Here is a 19,516-nt window from a genome sequence, read left to right on the forward strand (position 1 = left end):
AATGAAATGGAAATCAAAAGATGACCTAGCCGGACATAATATATTTATATACGAACGATATGAAAAGTAAACCGTTTAGACGATTCGGAATCGCTAATAAAAGGCGGACGGCCGGTAATACGGTATGACAACTATACGAATGATAAGTTTATATCGGTAAAAATGGCGGAGCTGGTACAAATATGTATTTAATAGAACGGTAATAACATATATCGGAAACGGTATGATATATCGTTCTGTATTATATAAAGATATCGCCGCCGCCGCTGCCGTGCACGGTCGTACATACAGGTCTGAAAACTGGTCGACTTTTTTGATGGTGGAGGTGTCCCGTTTATGAGTAGCGACGTCCATAGTTCGCTGTATGTCCGTATGGAACGCTACATGCAAGGGGTCCCCAGCCGCGCCTTCTCAGTTCCCTTGCGAGACAAGGATGGATAATTACTTTTTTTTTCCACTATCCCTACCACTCGTTATATAATACTTTTCGGAACAAACTTTAAAATACAAAAATTCTCGAAATAAGGTTACGTATGATAATTGTTTAGGACGTCGCCATCTGTTAAAATACCGGGACCCCTTGCATATCGCGAACCATGTGGCCAATATTAGAACTACACAATTCATGGACAGTAAGCTGGACACCCCCACCACCGGAGTTTCCAGACCTGTATGTACGACCGTGCTGCCGTGTCAACAATCCCGAACCTACCCAAACTTAGCCGAAGTTACCCGAACTTGCCCAAATCTATCCCGAAATACCCGAACCGAACCTAACCTAACCTTAAATATTGTATACACCGTGTGTCTATGAGGAAAGTCCGCATCTTATGCGCGTGCGTCAAGTCGTTCGAATTTTATTGGCTAACAGTTACCACCTGATTGAGCAGCCGACGCAATACCAATTGCAACTGTCAGAAAATGTCCCTAGGACCCCCCCGCTACCTGTGGGCTTTGACCATTTTCTGACAGTTGCGACTGGTATTGCATCGGCTACTCAATCAGGCGGTAACTGTTAGCCAATAAAATTCGAACGACTTGACGCATGCGCATAAGATGCGGACTTTCCTCATAGACACACGGTGTATATATATATATATATATATATATATACATATATATATATATATACATATATTGTATGCTGATATATATCAGCATACAATATAGATCCCTACACCAACAAAAATCTGACCTCTTACCACCTTCTCTCCCCCCTTCCAAAAACCCAAAAATGGGGATTGGCGCGCGAAGTGCGCAGGTGAGCGAGGTCCGCCTAGAGGGAATATATATATATATATATATATAAAGATTAGCTATTCAGACATGTTTATTAGAAATCTAATATGCAGCTGAAGCCAGAATATCGGCGGAAAGGCCGGTACCGCTAATGTACGGCGTCCTGGGATATATGTTCCTAGTACACATCTAGGACAGGTTAGGTACATTTTTGGCCAACGGGACAACGATCGATACCATTGCCCGGATGAAACCCCGCCGAAGCCTAGTTCGTAATGTCCAGGTCTAGCGGTGGCGAAGACTAATTGACGATCGCCCGGACAGCAGTAGGTATATATCGGCCGGTCAGGGGTGCCGATGGCCTGGACAGCGGGTGCACCTAGCGGTCGGTTACGGCACTACGGCCGAAGGGCTCGGAGGTTAGCCAGGAATTGACGACAGCGAGTCGATTTTTGATTTCCCGCGGTATCGGGAATTGGAATACTGGTTACCAACCCGACTGCCAATCACCTCGTTGCAAATTTAGAATCCATGAATACGCTTTCTATGTGTATCCAGGGGATAATATAAACCAAAACTAGAATGAATTTGGATGAATTTTATGTAACAAGAACGAATATGTAATTACTTGACTTGTGTAACGTACCCGAATGATACAACTTTACTCTTGAGAAAAATTGCAAGATCATCCTTCGCTCTTCCTCTATTACGAGTCCTTTTTCTTTCAGCTGTGCTGAAATTTCTGATATTTGCATTATTATTTGGGAAGTAGAGCGTTGGTTCAGCCACGCACCCAGTTTCGCACAAACTTAGTATACTTCAATGATTACTAAAATTTTTTATGTATGGCATGTTATCCACTCCAGTGGAGTTCGGTGGATGAGAAAGGTTGGGTGAAGGTCATGCGGTTTGCTGACTATTAACCCCTGTCTCTCCGATATTCTCTGTGCCTTCTTGGTTAACCGGGTTTGCAGCGGTACTTCACGTTCGTCGCTTTGAAAAGAGAAACGGCTGCTGCTTATTGTTCCCACGCAGATTCCCACCTTGACGACATCCACGAACACCCGAGCCCCCTACAGATTTGCTTTCAATGAGCTGATCGATTCGCTCTTTGTTACACGTTCAGTTTTACATCGGTTTCATCTTTTCCCATTCTCGGCTCCTTACTTTCCGCCTCCCTTTCTGAAGCTCTCGTGTTGACATCGGTATGTTTTGACATGATGGACGAGATTTCCTCATCGGATAAACAAAAGCCGTCTAAATATAGTTTATTATTGCGTAATATCGGGTCTTTACCTTGATTACGCAAAATCCATTTGACTTTTACCATCTCGGCATTTAGGACTCTTTTCTTTCGACAGATCGCTAGATATTTCAAAGCCAGAGGTTTTGAAATCCTTCTCCTTATCGAAAATCAAGTGTTTCAACCTGGGAAATTCCATTGATGCTTGCATAATTAATTTCGATGCCCATTTCCTTGAGGGTCTTTGTTACATGTGTAAATAATTCCAAGTTGGTCTCTTCCTCTTCTGCGACATTATAAATTATAACGTTCATCCTACTATCCTTGTCTCTGAGTCTATCAACTTTTTTCTCCAAATAATCGATTCTCTTTTCAAAATTTTTCTGCTTCTCTAGGATATTAGCTTGCGATTCTTTTAGTAGGGCAATGTCACTTCTGGTCGTTTTCACGTTTTTGTATATCTTTTTTGGTATAGTCAAAATATCGCTGTTGCGAGTAATTTTTTTGCGCAATTAACGGTGATGTATGATATATTATATAACATACATCTAATATTGCATGTTTATTCATGAACGAGGAAACTTACGAAGACACTTATTCTATGAAAATAACTTGAACCAGGGAATTTAGTTGGGAAAAAGCCGTAAGGCATAAAAAACCCAAATTTATTTATATTTCAACACAAGAACAAAAGTTAGATGAAATCAATTAAATTTGAGGAGGTATGAATATTTAATAATGTGTGAATGATTAAGTGTGAGAATTTGGAGGAGACCGCTCGACTCCACGAAGAAAGTCAGGAGGAGAAAATGCTCGACTCCTACGGACGGGCTCGTCAGCCCGTCGCGTTATATTGTGAGAGACAAGCTCGATCGTATGATTTAGTTGAGAGACAGCGCTCGATCGTATAATTCGTTTGCCAAAGGCAATTGCTTTAAGAAGGTGTATTCGATTTTATATGGGTTTATGTGTTTTTTGCTCCGGGACTCCGTGCGTACGATACAAAGGTTTCGCGATAACTGAATTTTCAGTTGCTACAACAAGAGTCTTCTTTTTTGAAAGAAGACTTTCGTGAGCTAGCAAATGTTATTTGTTTATGTATGTGTATATATGTGCTGATATACATATATTTATGTTTTTACTCTTCCTACGGAACATACTCCCCCCGTTGCGAGGGAAACGAGGAATATTGTGTCAATTTTTGTGTAAAGGTTTGTGAAACGTTTAATATTTAATTCTCGGTTGGGAGCGGACAAAGCTGCGTAATGTTTCTTTTGTACGTTCCGTTTGCTGTCTTTATAGTAGCTACTCGAATGATGCCGTCTTTTCCTGGGTGCACTTCGACCACCATACCCAGTCTCCACTGCATGCACGGGATATTCTTGTCGATGATGATGACGATTGTGTCGACTTTGATTTCACCCTTTGACTTATGCCATTTTTGTCGCCTTTGTAATTCATGAAGGTATTCTTGATACCATCTTTTCCAAAAATCTTGGCGAGCCTTCGTGATGAAGTGCCAACTCGAGAGACGATTTTCTGGAACAGATGAAAAATCATCTTCGACTAACATAGTCATAGGACGACCAATCAAAAAATGAGCCGGCGAAAGTGCAAGGGGATCGTTTGGGTCTGTAGAAATAGAGCAGATAGGTCGCGAATTCAATATGGCCTCTATTTCGATTGTCAAAGTGTTGAATACTTCAAAAGTCAATAATTGGTTGCCTATTGTTCGGTAGAAATGGTGTTTGAAAGATTTGACGGCTGCTTCCCAAATACCCCCAAAATGAGGAGATAAAGGAGGGGAAAAGTGCCAAATTATATTTTTTCGGATGGCAAATGTATTCAGATTCTTCTTGAAATCTTCTGAGTTTAAAAGAGCGTACAATTCGCGTAATTTGTTATTTGCACAGACGAAATTTGTACCGTTGTCGGAATAAACGTGTTGAGGTATTCCCCTTCGTCCGATAAAACGTTTAAACGCGCCTAAAAAGCCATCTGTTGTCAAGTCACTCGTTATTTCAATATGAATGGCTTTAATTGACATACATATGAAAATGCACCCGTACGCTTTTACCCGATTGCGATTTCGAAGTTTCTTTTCTTTTATGTAAATGGGACCGAAGAAATCGACCCCTACATGGGTAAAAGCTCCCGTAGCCTTGACACGCGACTCCGGAAGATCTCCCATTCGAGCATGGAGTAAACTCGGTCTATGTCGAATGCAGCGCACGCATCGTCGTACAATCTTTCGAACTTGATTTTTCCCGTCTGTTATCCAAAACCGATGACGTATCGCGCTCAAGGTACCTTGAATTCCGGCGTGAAAGTTCTCATGGTGAATCTTTTTGATAATTAAATCGGTTACATGATGTTGAGGGGGCAACAGAATAGGGCACCGATAATCGTCCGTTACTTCAGCATGTCGTAAGCGTCCACCTACACGAAGTAATCCATACTCGTCTAGAAACGGATTGAGAGAAGAGAGTCGAGAGCCTTTCGCGCTACCGGTCTTTTTTATATATTTTATTTCGTCTTGAAATTGTTCTTGTTGAATGATTTGCAGAATTCGGCGCTCTAATTCGATTTTTTCTTGCACGCAGATATTTTTTTGAACATATGTATTGTTTCGACGTACACGAAGACAAAATGCTAGCACATGTAACATTGTTTCATACGAAGAAAAAAGTTTGAACAGTTCGTTGGGCAATTCGACTAAGCAACAGGTGTCTTTTGACCTTGAAATCACAATTTCTAAGTTCTCTGGCCATTGATTTTTTGGTTTTGAAAGCCACGATGGTCCCTTGAACCACGTCGTGTTTTTTAGAAATTCAGCAGGAAGTTGTCCTCGCGAAAGTGCATCCGCTGGGTTATCCTTTGTACGCACGTGTCTCCACTCGACCTGATCTTGAAGAGATTGAATTTCGGAAACACGATTTCTTTCGAAAACTTTCAAGGTCTGTGGAGATTTTTGAAGCCATTGTAATACGGTCGTCGAATCTGACCAAAAAATGATTTTATCGAGATGAAATTCGAAGGTCGACCGAGCTTCAATGAAAAGTCGCGAAAGAGTTAGAGCGCCGCAAAGTTCCAACCGAGGAATAGTAGTCCCATCTTCATTTCCCTTTAAGGGAGATACACGAGATTTTGCGCAAGCTAGTCGTACGATCGTTTCGTTATTTTGATTCGTAGAACGCATATATAAGCATGCTCCATAGCCTATCTTACTAGCGTCACAAAAACCATGAAGCTCAATTCGCGTTGGATCTTTGATTAAAAGCCGTCGTTCTACGGATACATCGCGTATGAGATTCATTTGGCTCGCGAAAGAGGACCAAATAGTAAACAAGTCCTGTGTGACTGATTCGTCCCAATCGATTTTCGCGTTCCAACATTTTTGCATGATGGATTTTGCAGTTAAGATTATTGGGCCTAACAAACCGAGAGGGTCGAAAATTTTAGCGATTTCCGATAAAATGATCCGTTTCGTAATTTTTGTTGTTAAATCAATGGGCTTTGCACTGTAGACAAAAGTGTCACGTTGCGAGTTCCAAGTTACTCCCAACGTTCTCAACACGGTATTTTGCTCCACCGCGCAATCAACTCCTAAAATTTTTTCATTAATGTTGTCGAGAGCGTGTGTATGATTTGACGCCCACTGACGTATAATAAATCCGCCGCGTTTCAACAACTCGATGACTTGATCACGTACTTGTAACACTTCTTCGATAGAATTCCCTCCCGTAAGAAAATCGTCGACGTAAAAGTCGCGTTTTAGTACCTTCTGCGCCAGGGGAAAAGCCGCTCCTTCATCATCCGCGAGCTGTTGAATTGTCCGAATAGCTAAATACGGTGCGGACGCAACACCAAACGTCACAGTGTTCAGCTCATACGCTTTTATTTTATTGTCGTGGTACCAGAAAATACGCTGGTATTTTCTATCGCGAGCGTCAACGAGAACTTGTCGGTACATCTTTGCGATATCAGCTGTGAGCACGTACTCGTACATGCGAAATCGGAGTATATGCTCAAACAATTTATTCTGTATGGTCGGGCCGACCATCAACGCGTCATTTAAAGAAATGCCCCTTTTAGTTTTCGCGGACGCGTTATACACTACCCGTAGTTTTGTCGTTGAACTTGATTCTTTAATCACAGGATGATGAGGCATATAATATCCTTCTTCAATTTCATTTTCTATTACTGACATATGCCCAAGAGTTATATACTCTTGCATTACTTTGCTATATTCCGCAAAAAGATTTGAATCCGTTTTGAATCGACGTTCGAGACAATAAAAACGACGCAAAGCTAAAGATCGAGAATTGCCTAGTTCGATATTTTCTTCTCGGAATGGCAAGCGCACTATGTATCGTCCATCCGTATTGCGCGTTGTATTTTCCCTATAATGTGACTCACACAACGATTCTTGGGAATCTTTTGTGTTTTTCGTATAAGGTTCTTCGATTACCCAGAACTTGTTCATTTGTGACGTTAACTCGCTATAATTGCACGTCACACGATTCTTTGCATCTTGAGAATTATTTCCTCCCACGATTGCCCAGCCAAGCAAAGTCTTTTGGGCGTAAAGGTCGAAATTTCCTTGGGATAAATTAATCTGACCGATAGACAACAATGATATTGTAGCACCCGAACCTATCAACATATCTATTGGACGGGGTATATTGAATTGCGGATCGGCTAGTGGTAAATCAGGGGGAATGTTGAAGTGTTTTCGCGGGAAGATTTTGTTCGGTGAGAAATCTGCGATTTTCGGAATCATTAGAAAATTCAACGATTTTTGATAATCGCTGTGCAACGATCGGAAGCTAATATCAATACACCCGTTTGATTTCGTTTCCATCTCGTCGATCGCACTGATGGATATCGCACATTTGCGTATAGGTAAATTTAATGACCGCGCGAGTTTTGTTGTGACAAAATGTGCTGTTGCGCATGTATCGAGTAACACTCTTGCTTGAATAAATGTCCCGTTCGCGTTTCTTACACGAACAATCGCACTCATTATCAATTGTGGTTGAAAAGTGTGTGCAGCGGTACTCAAAGCAATGTTGGCTAGTCATGCATGTTTTTGAGGATTATTCGTGTCTTGATCTTTTTTCTGGTAGGACAACTGCCCCAATTTCGTCGCAGATTCTCCGTGTAAGAGCGTATGGTGATAAACGTTACATCGCTTGCAATGGGTGGCGGTACAACGCCCGGGATGAGCGCGAAGACAATTGCGGCAAAGTCTTGCTGTTTTAATTACGTTCCATCTTAGATTGATCGGTAATTTTTCGAAAATTGGACACTTGAACAACGGGTGAGATTCTTTGCATTTGGGGCAAGAGTCTGAGGTACCCGTGATGAAAGCGCGAACGCCCGACTCGTGTCGTCGATATTTGTTTCCGCTCGAAATTTGATGTCCGCCGCGTTTTATAGCGATACTTCCTCCCCGCCGCGACTCATCTCGTTCAAAGGTGCGAAGTCTAAATATCGTCTCATTAATGAACTGATAAAATTTGTTTAATTCCGGTAGCTCGTCCAGGCTCAAAGACTCTTCCCATTTTCTATGAATATGCACTGGCAATGCCCTTTCTAATATTCTGATGATGACTCTCTCGTCTGGCTCTACTTGCAAAGATTGTAACATGCTCATGTGTTGTCTCATGTCGTCAATTAACTTTGACAAATTAGTCGAAGTGGCGTTGTCAATAGTCGAAATGTTTAATATGGCATCGAGATGCTTGGATACGAGCACACGTTTGCGGTCATAAGAATCGGTCAAAAGTTTCCACGCGTTCTCGTAATGTTCCGCGCTAAGATCGTAGATTGATAATTTGTTGAGAGCTTCTCCTTGTAACGCGTTTTTCAAGTAAGTGAACTTTATGACGTTATCTATGTCAGTACGCGAATCTACCATAGACTTAAAAGTATTCTTGAACGATAGCCACTTGTCGTGATTTCCATCGAATTTTGGAATTTCGGCCGCTGGCAATTTCAACAATCTCTGTCTCTCTATGAACGTTGAATTTCCGATAGGCGCGGTAAAATTATTTTCGGCGTTAGCTACTTGCATCGTTTGAATTCGGCTCGCGACCCGGTAATATTTATCTCTGAGACTGTCAATCTCTTGTATTTGTACGTTATCGGCATCGAGAATAGCGAGTTCGTCATGGTGTTCTTCATACGCGTGAAATAAAACAGTAATTCTTTCTAAGCGAAGTTTTGCATTTACGTAATCAATCTCCGCTTGTTCGAGTCCGTTGGTCAATATATTCAATTGTTCGTTAAGGCCTTTGCCTTTTTGAACGATAAGGGCAACCTTTTTCGCGTCTCGACTCATTTTTTATCAAGGAAAATATAATATTACAATCAAATTAAATGAAACTGGTAGAAATGTAACCAGGAAAATATGAACGTATTCTTTCAACGAGGTATGAAGTGCGTAACGATAATCTTCAAACTTGTTATCACAAGGAGTATCCAATTGTGTTCACTTATCTTTTTTGATCGAAGTTATCCGTGGTGAATGCTGCTGGTGGAGACTGGGTGGCTGTTGTATCGTGATGATGTAGTCCAAAACGTTGATAAAGCAGAATTATAATCCAATGGGAAATGCTGACCGAGCTTCACAGGATGTACTGCCACAAATTCTCTTGCATTCACACTTCAATAATGTTTTATGTTATGTTTGTGTTTTTGTTGAATTCATACCTCACAGGAGGCACCAAAATGTTTATTCATGAACGAGGAAACTTACGAAGACACTTATTCTATGAAAATAACTTGAACCAGGGAATTTAGTTGGGAAAAAGCCGTAAGGCATAAAAAACCCAAATTTATTTATATTTCAACACAAGAACAAAAGTTAGATGAAATCAATTAAATTTGAGGAGGTATGAATATTTAATAATGTGTGAATGATTAAGTGTGAGAATTTGGAGGAGACCGCTCGACTCCACGAAGAAAGTCAGGAGGAGAAAATGCTCGACTCCTACGGACGGGCTCGTCAGCCCGTCGCGTTATATTGTGAGAGACAAGCTCGATCGTATGATTTAGTTGAGAGACAGCGCTCGATCGTATAATTCGTTTGCCAAAGGCAATTGCTTTAAGAAGGTGTATTCGATTTTATATGGGTTTATGTGTTTTTTGCTCCGGGACTCCGTGCGTACGATACAAAGGTTTCGCGATAACTGAATTTTCAGTTGCTACAACAAGAGTCTTCTTTTTTGAAAGAAGACTTTCGTGAGCTAGCAAATGTTATTTGTTTATGTATGTGTATATATGTGCTGATATACATATATTTATGTTTTTACTCTTCCTACGGAACATTGCAATACATAATATTTCAGTTATTATTAAAATAATGACCGTTTTTTAAATGCCATTTTTATTACGTAATTCGTAATTAGTTACCCAAGAAACCCCCCTATACTAAATTTCATCGAAACTAGTACCGTTCGGTAGATTTAATGTTTCGCTGAAAGGGTGAAATTGGGAAATTCACCCTCTTACGGGCACAGGTTAGAGTTGAGATGAAATTCTGAAAAGAATAGGGAATTATTTTTTATTTGTGGGAACCGATTGGAGGGGGGGGGGGGGGGGGGGTGAGCCGATCGAAATTCAAAAAAAGGAACACGGATTACGTACGGTTAATTTTTCGTTAGAGTCGATTACGTTGGCAATGCAGATTCAGCCACTATCGGCCGACCGCTGCACCGACTCGGCCGGAAAATTAGACGTGCGTGAATCTTTATCTCCGTGTGTACATGCGCAGTAGCAGATGCTTATGCATGTGACAGAGAATCGGTAATTGAGTCCCGTGATCTGGAAAAAGCTCCACATTGTGTAAAAATAGTATGGAAGAAAATGTTTCGTCGAGCAAAGCGGAGCCCCTTAGATCCGTGGCGAAGGTGGTTACGTCTTACAAATGTGACCCAATCCATGGGTTATTTTTATCAGCTTAAATAAAAGTCGACTCACCTCATGTGCGAACAGGGATACTATTTACAGGGTGCACAGAATTCGACACTATTGATATTGTTACGCCCGTAAGAATATGGTCTGTGAAATATCCTACCAATTTTAAGATTCCATTCTCTTCAAGTATTACTCCATTTTTTTATATTTTCCAACGTTCGCATTCTCAACTGCCTTCACTTTCAAGACTCTTCACTCAGTGTAACGGTTCTTTATACCTGCGAACCCTTAAACTGGGCATATCAAATGTTGTTCTTGCATCATGCATGTCCAGAAATTTCTCTTCCTCGCTAACGCTCTGACGCACTTTTCCACCAAGGTTAACATTGCATGCCTTTGGGCTTCTACCAATAAGCTCTAAATGCTTCCGCATACTCCACGCACTTTCCCTCATTTTCCAAGATCGCATATTTTCAATTTAAAACTGTAAGACGAATTCCTGTTGAAACTCAGCACTGTAAGTACACGCGTTCTCTTATTTATAGTAACCCGTTAATACTTTCGTTATTGTTGTATAATTAGCTTTCGAGCTCTCACGGCATTCCAACCAAACGCATTTTCCTATTTGAAACTTTGAAATAAAAAACAAAATCTTACGCCCCACACAAACCGAGAAAATACTCCAAAAATTACGATTCGTGATGTAATTTCTCCAGTAGTCATACAATTTTTCAATTCTTCTTTCCCGCTAAATAAATTACCAGTTAATAACAATGGATTAGCGTAAACCAAATATAGAGTTTAGGATATCTCTGTTCGGTTAGTTAAGTTGTACGGCTCAAGTGTACGATAAACACGAGTATTGGACTTTTCATAGATACCGATGATATATAAGATAATATTGGATGTATGGAATATATGTTAAGTATATGATCACCTTAACAACTGATCGCCGATAAGCCATGCAAGGGGCTTGAACGATAAAGTGTATTTTACAAGAGACTTATCATTAAAGGTACTAGATACACCGATCGTCTGCAAGATAGAGTGATACAGTGCATGTATATATGGGTGATTCTTCGTAAAATTAAACTACACTATACTACAGAACTTGCACTAAATTACTCTTTGATTTCCTTAGATTTTCGAACCCACCTGTTTGACTGTAACGCGCTTTTTTCCAATTTTTATTTCTTTCAATTTTTCCCTTTCTATTGACAGGGTTCATTGCCGTTGAGACATAATATAATAATATATTGTGCGGAAAGTGAGCGATTTCCGTTAAGTGTGAAGTTTGCAGCATGAGCCAAGGCGAGCGCTATAATCACAGAAAACTCTCGATACGTATAATATAACTAAATTTGCAGTACTGATCTGCGGATATCGAACCTCCATCAAATCCAGCAAATCGCATTTTGTCATTTTTTTTTTTTTTTTCACACAAGCACAATCATAAGTCATATCATTTCCCCAATTTCGAAAAGATTTCACTACAAGCTCAGAAAAAGTAAGAGCGAAACTGAATCTATACACCGAGAAATTTTTGGTACTAATATTTACTTTATTGCATATCTAAAATGTAAGAATTTAGGGATAATCGATGTACTGGCATAATCATTTCTACCTTAATAGATCATAGTGTTTCTGTAAGTATTTATATAATCTTGAGAAACAAGAATTAGTATTGTCTGTTTAGAAACAGTGCTATTTACTTCTACAAAATTGGAAGTATAAAAAAGTCATAATGATGAATAAGAAGTTTTGCAAAAATAACTGAAAGTTATAAGTATTCCCAATTACATAACTTAAGTTATCAGAAATATACGAAACTTTAATATTCATTCTTGATAAGAGCGCGCATTAAAAAGAGAGGCACTCATACTTTCTGCAATTGGGCTTCGACGGTAATTCTGAAAGATTATAAAAAAAAAATTGCCGAATGTTTCCGAGCTGTTTCAACCGCAGTCGACGATCACACCATCTTTCGTGCGTTTTTGTCTATTTGTCATATGCTAACACTCGACCGCGTGCAAAACTTGTGCCTGATACCGCGTGTTTGCTCATTTATTTTTACAGGCGATAGCTAAGTTTTTATGAAGTGACTATGTAAACGCGATAGAATTTTATTTAGAACACAAGTGGAAGTATTAACGGAGTTTTAAATTAAGTTGCAAATCTGTGATAAAGTGTATGGTTTTCAAGGTTCGAAACGTCGCATTAGATACTGGCCTTTTCGAATATAAAAAAAATAACTACATGGCTTTCCCCCTTAGCATTCCATAGATATAGAGAGATATATAATGTAAATTACATATATGTACCAATACGTATACGGAATAGGTTTATCTATGCGTAGTATAGTACAGTAGTCGTATAATCAACACTGTGTATATATATGTACATTGGTATCAAGAAGTATTTGTAATCCATGTGATTGTGTGCCTTCATGCCTACGCAATTCCATCCTTTTTCACATACGCCTGCGTGACCAGTGTTGGGCAAAATTGTAATAAAAAATTAACAATTACAAATCACTAAGGATAATTTTTAATGACATCAAATTCCATTAAAATTATTTCCAGTAATAATAATTGAATCAGAGTTCAATGAAATTACTTTTGATAATTGTAATTGACTCAGAGTCCATCGAAATTATTTCCAGTAATTGTAATTGAATTGGATTTGATTAAAATTACATTGAGTAATTTGAATTTAATCAAAGTTTATCAAAATTACTTTCAGTGATTGGAATTTAATCAGAAATCATTTCAATTATCCTCAGTGATTGTAATTAAATCAGACATTATTAAAATTCTTTTGAGTAATTGTAAACCACACGATGTGGTCCAATTGAATTTTTTTCTCTAACGTTATTCCTGTGAAATAATAACAAATAGACAAATAAATTTACTCCGTTTTTGGAGTATTCAAATGGTGTGATCGGAACGAGTCTTTTACAGTCAATATGTGAATGGGCTATGGTTACCAAAGTTTTTTGGGTAGCTGATCAAGGATTTCACATTACTTTGAAAAATTAATTTGTTTAAATAATTTGCCTGACCAGTCAATGTGAATATGTAAGCTCCATGAAGTTCCCGATGTTTTCGGAATTTGAAATTATGTTGAGAATTCGACATTACGTTTCCAAAGGTAATTTGTTTAAATAAATTATGAAAAACAATTGAAATTTGAAAAAAAAACATAATCATTTCCATTAATTGTAATGGATAACAGAAAAATTACAATTGTTCCAAGTAATTGTAATTAGTAGCAAAAAAATTACAATTTTTTCAAGTAATTTTAATTGACAACAAAAAAATTACAATTATTTCGAGTAATTGTAGTTGATAATCATAAAATTACAATTGTTTATACTAACTGTAATTGATAAATCAAAATTTATAATTATTTCCCGCAATTGTAATTAGTTACTAAATATTACAGTTATTCACAGTAATTGTAATTTACGGGTAATGAAATGACGAAAGTAATTTCTGCTGCCCAATTCTGTGCGTGACTCACGCTACCTCGTGATGCCCATTTTTATTATAGTCGTTTAGAAAGAATCCAATGCGTTTATACCAAAACACGCCAGTTCATATTTCGCTCTTTTTAAATCACCATGCTAATTTTCATTATCGTGTTTTTGTTTCACTTTTTCTAAAGCATTGTACCAATTTTCGTTAATCAAGTCCTTAGAAATGCAATAATTCTTTTAATGTAAAAGTTCAAAATTCTTATGAGTTATTCGAAAAATACATATTAACTCCGAATTTTATAGTCACTGTATAACTTTTTGTAACACTACCTCGATTATTCCTAAATCCTCACATTTCATTGCAACTATCGATATGCAATGAAGCAAATATTGGTAACAATAATTTCTCACTATAATTTATCCGATGTCATGTTTTGAATATCGAAGAATAATTAGATGTCGGCTTACGCACGTAGATAAAGAATAAAAATATAAGGAAAGTTTAATTGTTAATTAGTATGTGAATGTAGAAACGATTTTGAAACTTATTATTTTACTCATCAAGCCCCCTCGAGTATAAGAAATAACTTACAGTTATACAGCGGCAGTTACAAGACATCGAAAATCTTAGCACCTTAACACTAACGATAAGGTGACCCGATTATGACGCTGCATGCATAGGGCTTTGTAGATGCTTACATCCGATGCTACCGACGATCGACTAAACGGTAGGTACAGGGTGTCTACAGCAATCCAGAATTTAGATTCCAGGACTATTCCAGGAGTTTCCAGGACAATGATTTGAAAAATTCCAAGACCTTATATAGTAGTTAATATACAGAGTTGTTTGCTAAAATTTAACATATTCAAGACAGCTAATAAAACTATGCAGATTTCAATCGAAAATGTATTATGTCACCTTTTCCATGATAAATGAAAATGTTCCATTACTTTTTCAGGACTTATCGAGCATTTTTTGTTTTCGAGGATAATTTCAGGATTTAAGAATATTTAAAGAGCAGTAAAGACCCTGTAGTCGTAATATGCAATTAGTATCACAGCATTTCTGTTTTTTATTATTAAATAAATAAAATTTCTTGGCGTTAGTCACATAACGCAGTTGAATTATACTATGCGTCACAATAAATTTGCACGCAATTATAGTTTTTCAAGCTAGAGTTAATATTTTTTAGTTTGAATCAGATATCCGAGTAATTCAACATAACGTTTTTCAAATGTTTTTTTCTTACGGTGTTAATTTTTTTTTTTTAAATCATGACAGTATCGCCGGAGATCTACAGCCCGGTGACGTCGGGTTTATACTTCGGGATAATTAGCACCAAGCTACATTTTGGTACACAGCCGCATTCTGAGATGAGAAATAACATACAAGTTAGAATTATTTGGTTTTTAAGAACCTTTAGAAATGGCAACTAAAAAGCACAAGAAAACAATATTTCTGCAATTTCTCGTAACCCATCAGTCCTGTGATAAAAATATTCTGTGGTAAAAGGAAGTAAACTGAGTTCCCCACAAAAAACGTTTGTATAGCTTTCCCTTGCACAAGCAACGGCTTCGGAGCACGTAGCATATAAAAATAACCAAAAATAATCGATTTTCAATTGAATCGATTATTTTTCCTCACAATCGGTTTTCGTATTTTACTCCCATAAACGACGCAATACAATATCAATTTATGTGATTAAATTACTAATTATTGTCATCTTGATAAATATTATCTTACTTATCAAGTACCTATTTGATATAATTAGTGAAAGATGAATGAATATTTTTAACTGAAATTGAAAAATATATTGAATGAAACTATAAATTATGAAAAAAAACTTTTCAAACAACAAACTAAATTTGAGTACGGAAAATGTATTGATCTGTTTTATCTCTGTATCTATCGAGCTCGCGATCGAATTTGCAATAAAAAAAAATGCAGATTTTGTAGAAAAAAGAGCATCGCAGACGATGCTTTTTGTGCGATTACGATATGAAAAATAATGTTGGGAGTTATGAGCGATCAAAGTTCGCGACTTTCAAATTGTGCACCCATAATTTTTCGTCGTTTTCGGACCAATAAATTTATATTTAAAAAGCACATAGTATTGCTTCGTTCCACACAAATAATTAGAAATTCAACAATACCATTTCCGAAAGTTGGTTTAATTGAAGTTGGAAAACGATTTATAAAAAACGGACGTTTTCCCTGACGGCCCATCATGATTCCCTGACTTTTCTCGATGGACGAAATTCCCTGACTATTCCCGGTTTTCCCGTTCTGTCGCCACCCTGGAATTTCTCGTATTCGGTCGTGAAAATATTCTCAGTCGCCGATGAAAAAAAACGGCAAATCTTTGTCGAAAATTTCAAAACCCCAAAATTTGCGCGCCAATAACACTGAAACTCTAGTCGTATTATAATCGCATAAAACGCATCTTAAGCATTTTTTTTTTCCCTCTACAAAAAGCTGTACTGATTATTGTGAATCCGATCGCAAGTTCGATATATACAGCGATAAAACGAAATATTTTCAGCACCCAAATTTAGCTGTACAATATTTTGTAAGGAACTCGGTTTATTTCGATTTACTTGAGAACCATTTTTATCGTAGGACTGATGGATTACAAAAATTTACACAAATAAGATTTTCTTGCCTCTTTTGACCGCCGTTTTTGCAGGTTCTGCAAAACCAATCGATCGCAACTGTTAGCATGTTATTTCCGATGTCAAAATGAGACTGTTTACCAAAATGCAGCTTGGTGCCAATTATCATGAAGTAGCACCCACTTTTCGTCCAAAAAGATTGGATTACTACTCGAAACGGCTGAAACAAAAAATTTGAGTTTCGCGACAAATTCCCAATAAAATTTCCCCGAATCCACGTAAAGATTTTAATAAATTTTGCTCAATTAGTCATCCCATCTTTAGAAACAAGCATTAGGATCTAGGAAACGCTATCAGAATAATCTGTACAAGTTAAAGTACAGATTGGATATTTATTATTCCTATTCCCTGAACCCAAAATATATCCGCGTTAGGTAATCTGCACACACGCGCGTTACTGATGTGCATAAAAACAATTTCTTTACAAGTAATATCATATTTCGTACCGGATTCTCGTTAAATATGCCTTCTTTTTTGGCGGCAGCGAGAAATTAATCGAGAAATATCTGTCTGAAAATGACATCTAAAGTGTATCAATAAATCAATCAAAGCTCTAAAAAGCTGTAATATGGGCTGATTGTTAATTGTATTGAATTGACGCAGCTGTTGTTTAGCGTTTTTCCACTTCGAGCGTGTAGGATAATATAACCACTGCTTATTATCATTCTCGTGACATTGGAGTAATTCATCACCGCGATGTGTGCGTCCCACGCATATCATGTATCCCTAATCGCAATTACCAAGGCTTCGACATCTGTGTTAATTTGTCGTTCTCGCGGTTCGTAGGTCCCGTGTGTTATAACGACGCAACGAATACACGTCAATTTGAAAGAGAAAAAAAAAAAAATACGTTAAAGTATATATTTGCGCTGCCTAATTATTTTCAACTCATGCAACGAAGATTATCGCGGTACTTTTTATTGGTCCTAATTTTTTCGGTTGGATTTGAATCTGTGTCTACATACGATATAGAAATCATTTCTCCTACTACAATTATACGTTATGATATTTTTAAGACGTGGCCTGCGAATAAAATTAAACAGCCATTGCCCTAACCGTTGGTATGCGTAAAAGAACATGCTATGGACCAACACGTTACGTGATCGAGATTTGTGAGTTATCTAATAACAATAACAATAGTAGTAATAAAGATTTCTGGCGATCGACGAAGTCGAACGCCGAAATAATAGATGTACACGTTACACGAGTATTGATGTATAATATATTATACGTACTACAGGGTTAGAGAAATTTTTATACGTAAAATTTTGGAAACCATCAGACACATTATGCATTGTTAATATGAACACATCCCCATCTCAGGAATAGATAGAAACTGGATTGTAGTAAACTTTCGTGTATAAATTAATAAAGCTCATACAAACAGTAAATCAATACTACGAGGTATCGTCTCTGCGTTAAATTTTTCATCCATCCCCGCAGTTGTCTTGAGTATAAAATTATCATATCACGTTTCTTGGAGAAAATCAAACTCGTTCTATTAAAACACTCTCACGACTCAGCGAATGGCAAGGCATCGTCGGAGATTTTATTTTGAAACATATATCTGCTGTCGCTCAGAGCAACGTTTATCAGACCGTTGGATATATGTAGTTATCCAGAAGCCACGTGCAATCGTGAAATGTGGGTCATTGGCCAGTGGGCCCCGGAAAGTATCAAATTGCAATAGGTATGTTGTACATACATCCATCCGCAAGCAGATCGAATAGTCGGGAATAAAAAAGGGCCCAACTCGCAGTCACATACATATGCCCATACAAACTTTAGTCGGCATAATGCTCTGCTGAGGATCAATTCCTGAAATATTGTTACATACATCGATACGCGTTGCGTATAAAAGGGGAGGTAAGCAAACTGCGCCAAGTTCGTGAGTTACAAATTCCCAAGTCGAAACGGCGGAATAAGAGAAGGACTAACCTCCTTTGCAGGGCGTACGATGAGTCGAGTGCTGAGCTCTGTATCCCTGTATCATTTCATAATCACCGGAATCGCGTCTGAGGGGAAAACTGATTTCGAGTATGTGATCGCAGGGCTGCATCAGCATGAGGATACCCTTAACCTTCTTTTTTCGGTCCTCGACCGACAGTTTCGATCCCTTGCCAATATCCTCGACTAGTTTGTCCTCAACGATTTGGCAGGCTCTATGGAAGAAGTACTCCACCATGTCGAAGAATTTCGGGTTTGGTGCGGCAGGCACATCCTTCAGGCGATCCGGGATTTGATGGTCGGCGTAACCGCGTGTCTGCTGGAGAGCTGTCGGAAGAACTCGGGCGAGAACGCTTACATCCGTCGCTTGCTTCAACGCCGCGGTTTTCACTAACGTTTTCAGGTGAAACATCTTGGTTCTTGGATTGATCAACAGCCAAACGAAATGTAAAAGCACCCGGATTGGACCACCAGACGGACGGCGATCGACTCGACCCTGGTGTCACTAATTGGGCCTCGACAGGCGACGAGTGACTACGAACTGATGTCTTGTACGCGACCGACGAGAGAATCCCGGTACCTGCACACCCGTAATCGAGGTGATGTGCTGTATGCGCCGTTGAAATGCGCCACTCGCAGCATCTGTCGGATACATAAATAGACAGGCGATCCGAAATATGCGATGCCAACATGTGTGTAGTGGGTAACTAGATTCGCTGCTTCCGTTCCATTTGCAACCATACCATTTACCGACCTGGGCAAATCTCTGCGTGACCGTACACTGAGGGGCCAGGGAACTGCCACTGAAATATAAAGCAAATAAAGCTCGTTCGATTATGGCTCTTGGGCCTCTGGGGTTAGCTAGCAGACGATTATCAGGGGCTGTCTTTTCATACAACAATGGCCGTTGGATGAAAGATCGCCCCAGAGTACCCTAGAGTTGCTACCATGGCTGAGTTCAGAAACCTTACCCGAGTGAACTCGGATATTATACTGTCTCTGTCTAACACATG

The 19,516-nt window shown here is 38.6% G+C and overlaps 1 protein-coding gene across 1 annotated transcript in view; it reads right to left on the reverse strand.

Annotated features, from left to right (window-relative positions):
* LOC124303877 (glutamate dehydrogenase, mitochondrial-like) overlaps positions 1–19,107 on the reverse strand; it is a 32,854-nt gene extending 13,747 nt beyond the window's left edge. The window contains exon 1 of the mRNA XM_046761659.1: positions 18,495–19,107. Coding sequence (XP_046617615.1) covers positions 18,495–18,915 — 421 coding nt within the window. The 5' untranslated portion in view covers positions 18,916–19,107. The remainder of the gene's footprint in view (positions 1–18,494) is intronic.
* Between the last annotated feature and the right edge of the window lie 409 nt (positions 19,108–19,516).

The sequence above is a fragment of the Neodiprion virginianus genome, chromosome 4 (assembly GCF_021901495.1).
Source record: "Neodiprion virginianus isolate iyNeoVirg1 chromosome 4, iyNeoVirg1.1, whole genome shotgun sequence".
In the NCBI taxonomy this organism is placed as follows: domain Eukaryota; kingdom Metazoa; phylum Arthropoda; class Insecta; order Hymenoptera; family Diprionidae; genus Neodiprion; species Neodiprion virginianus.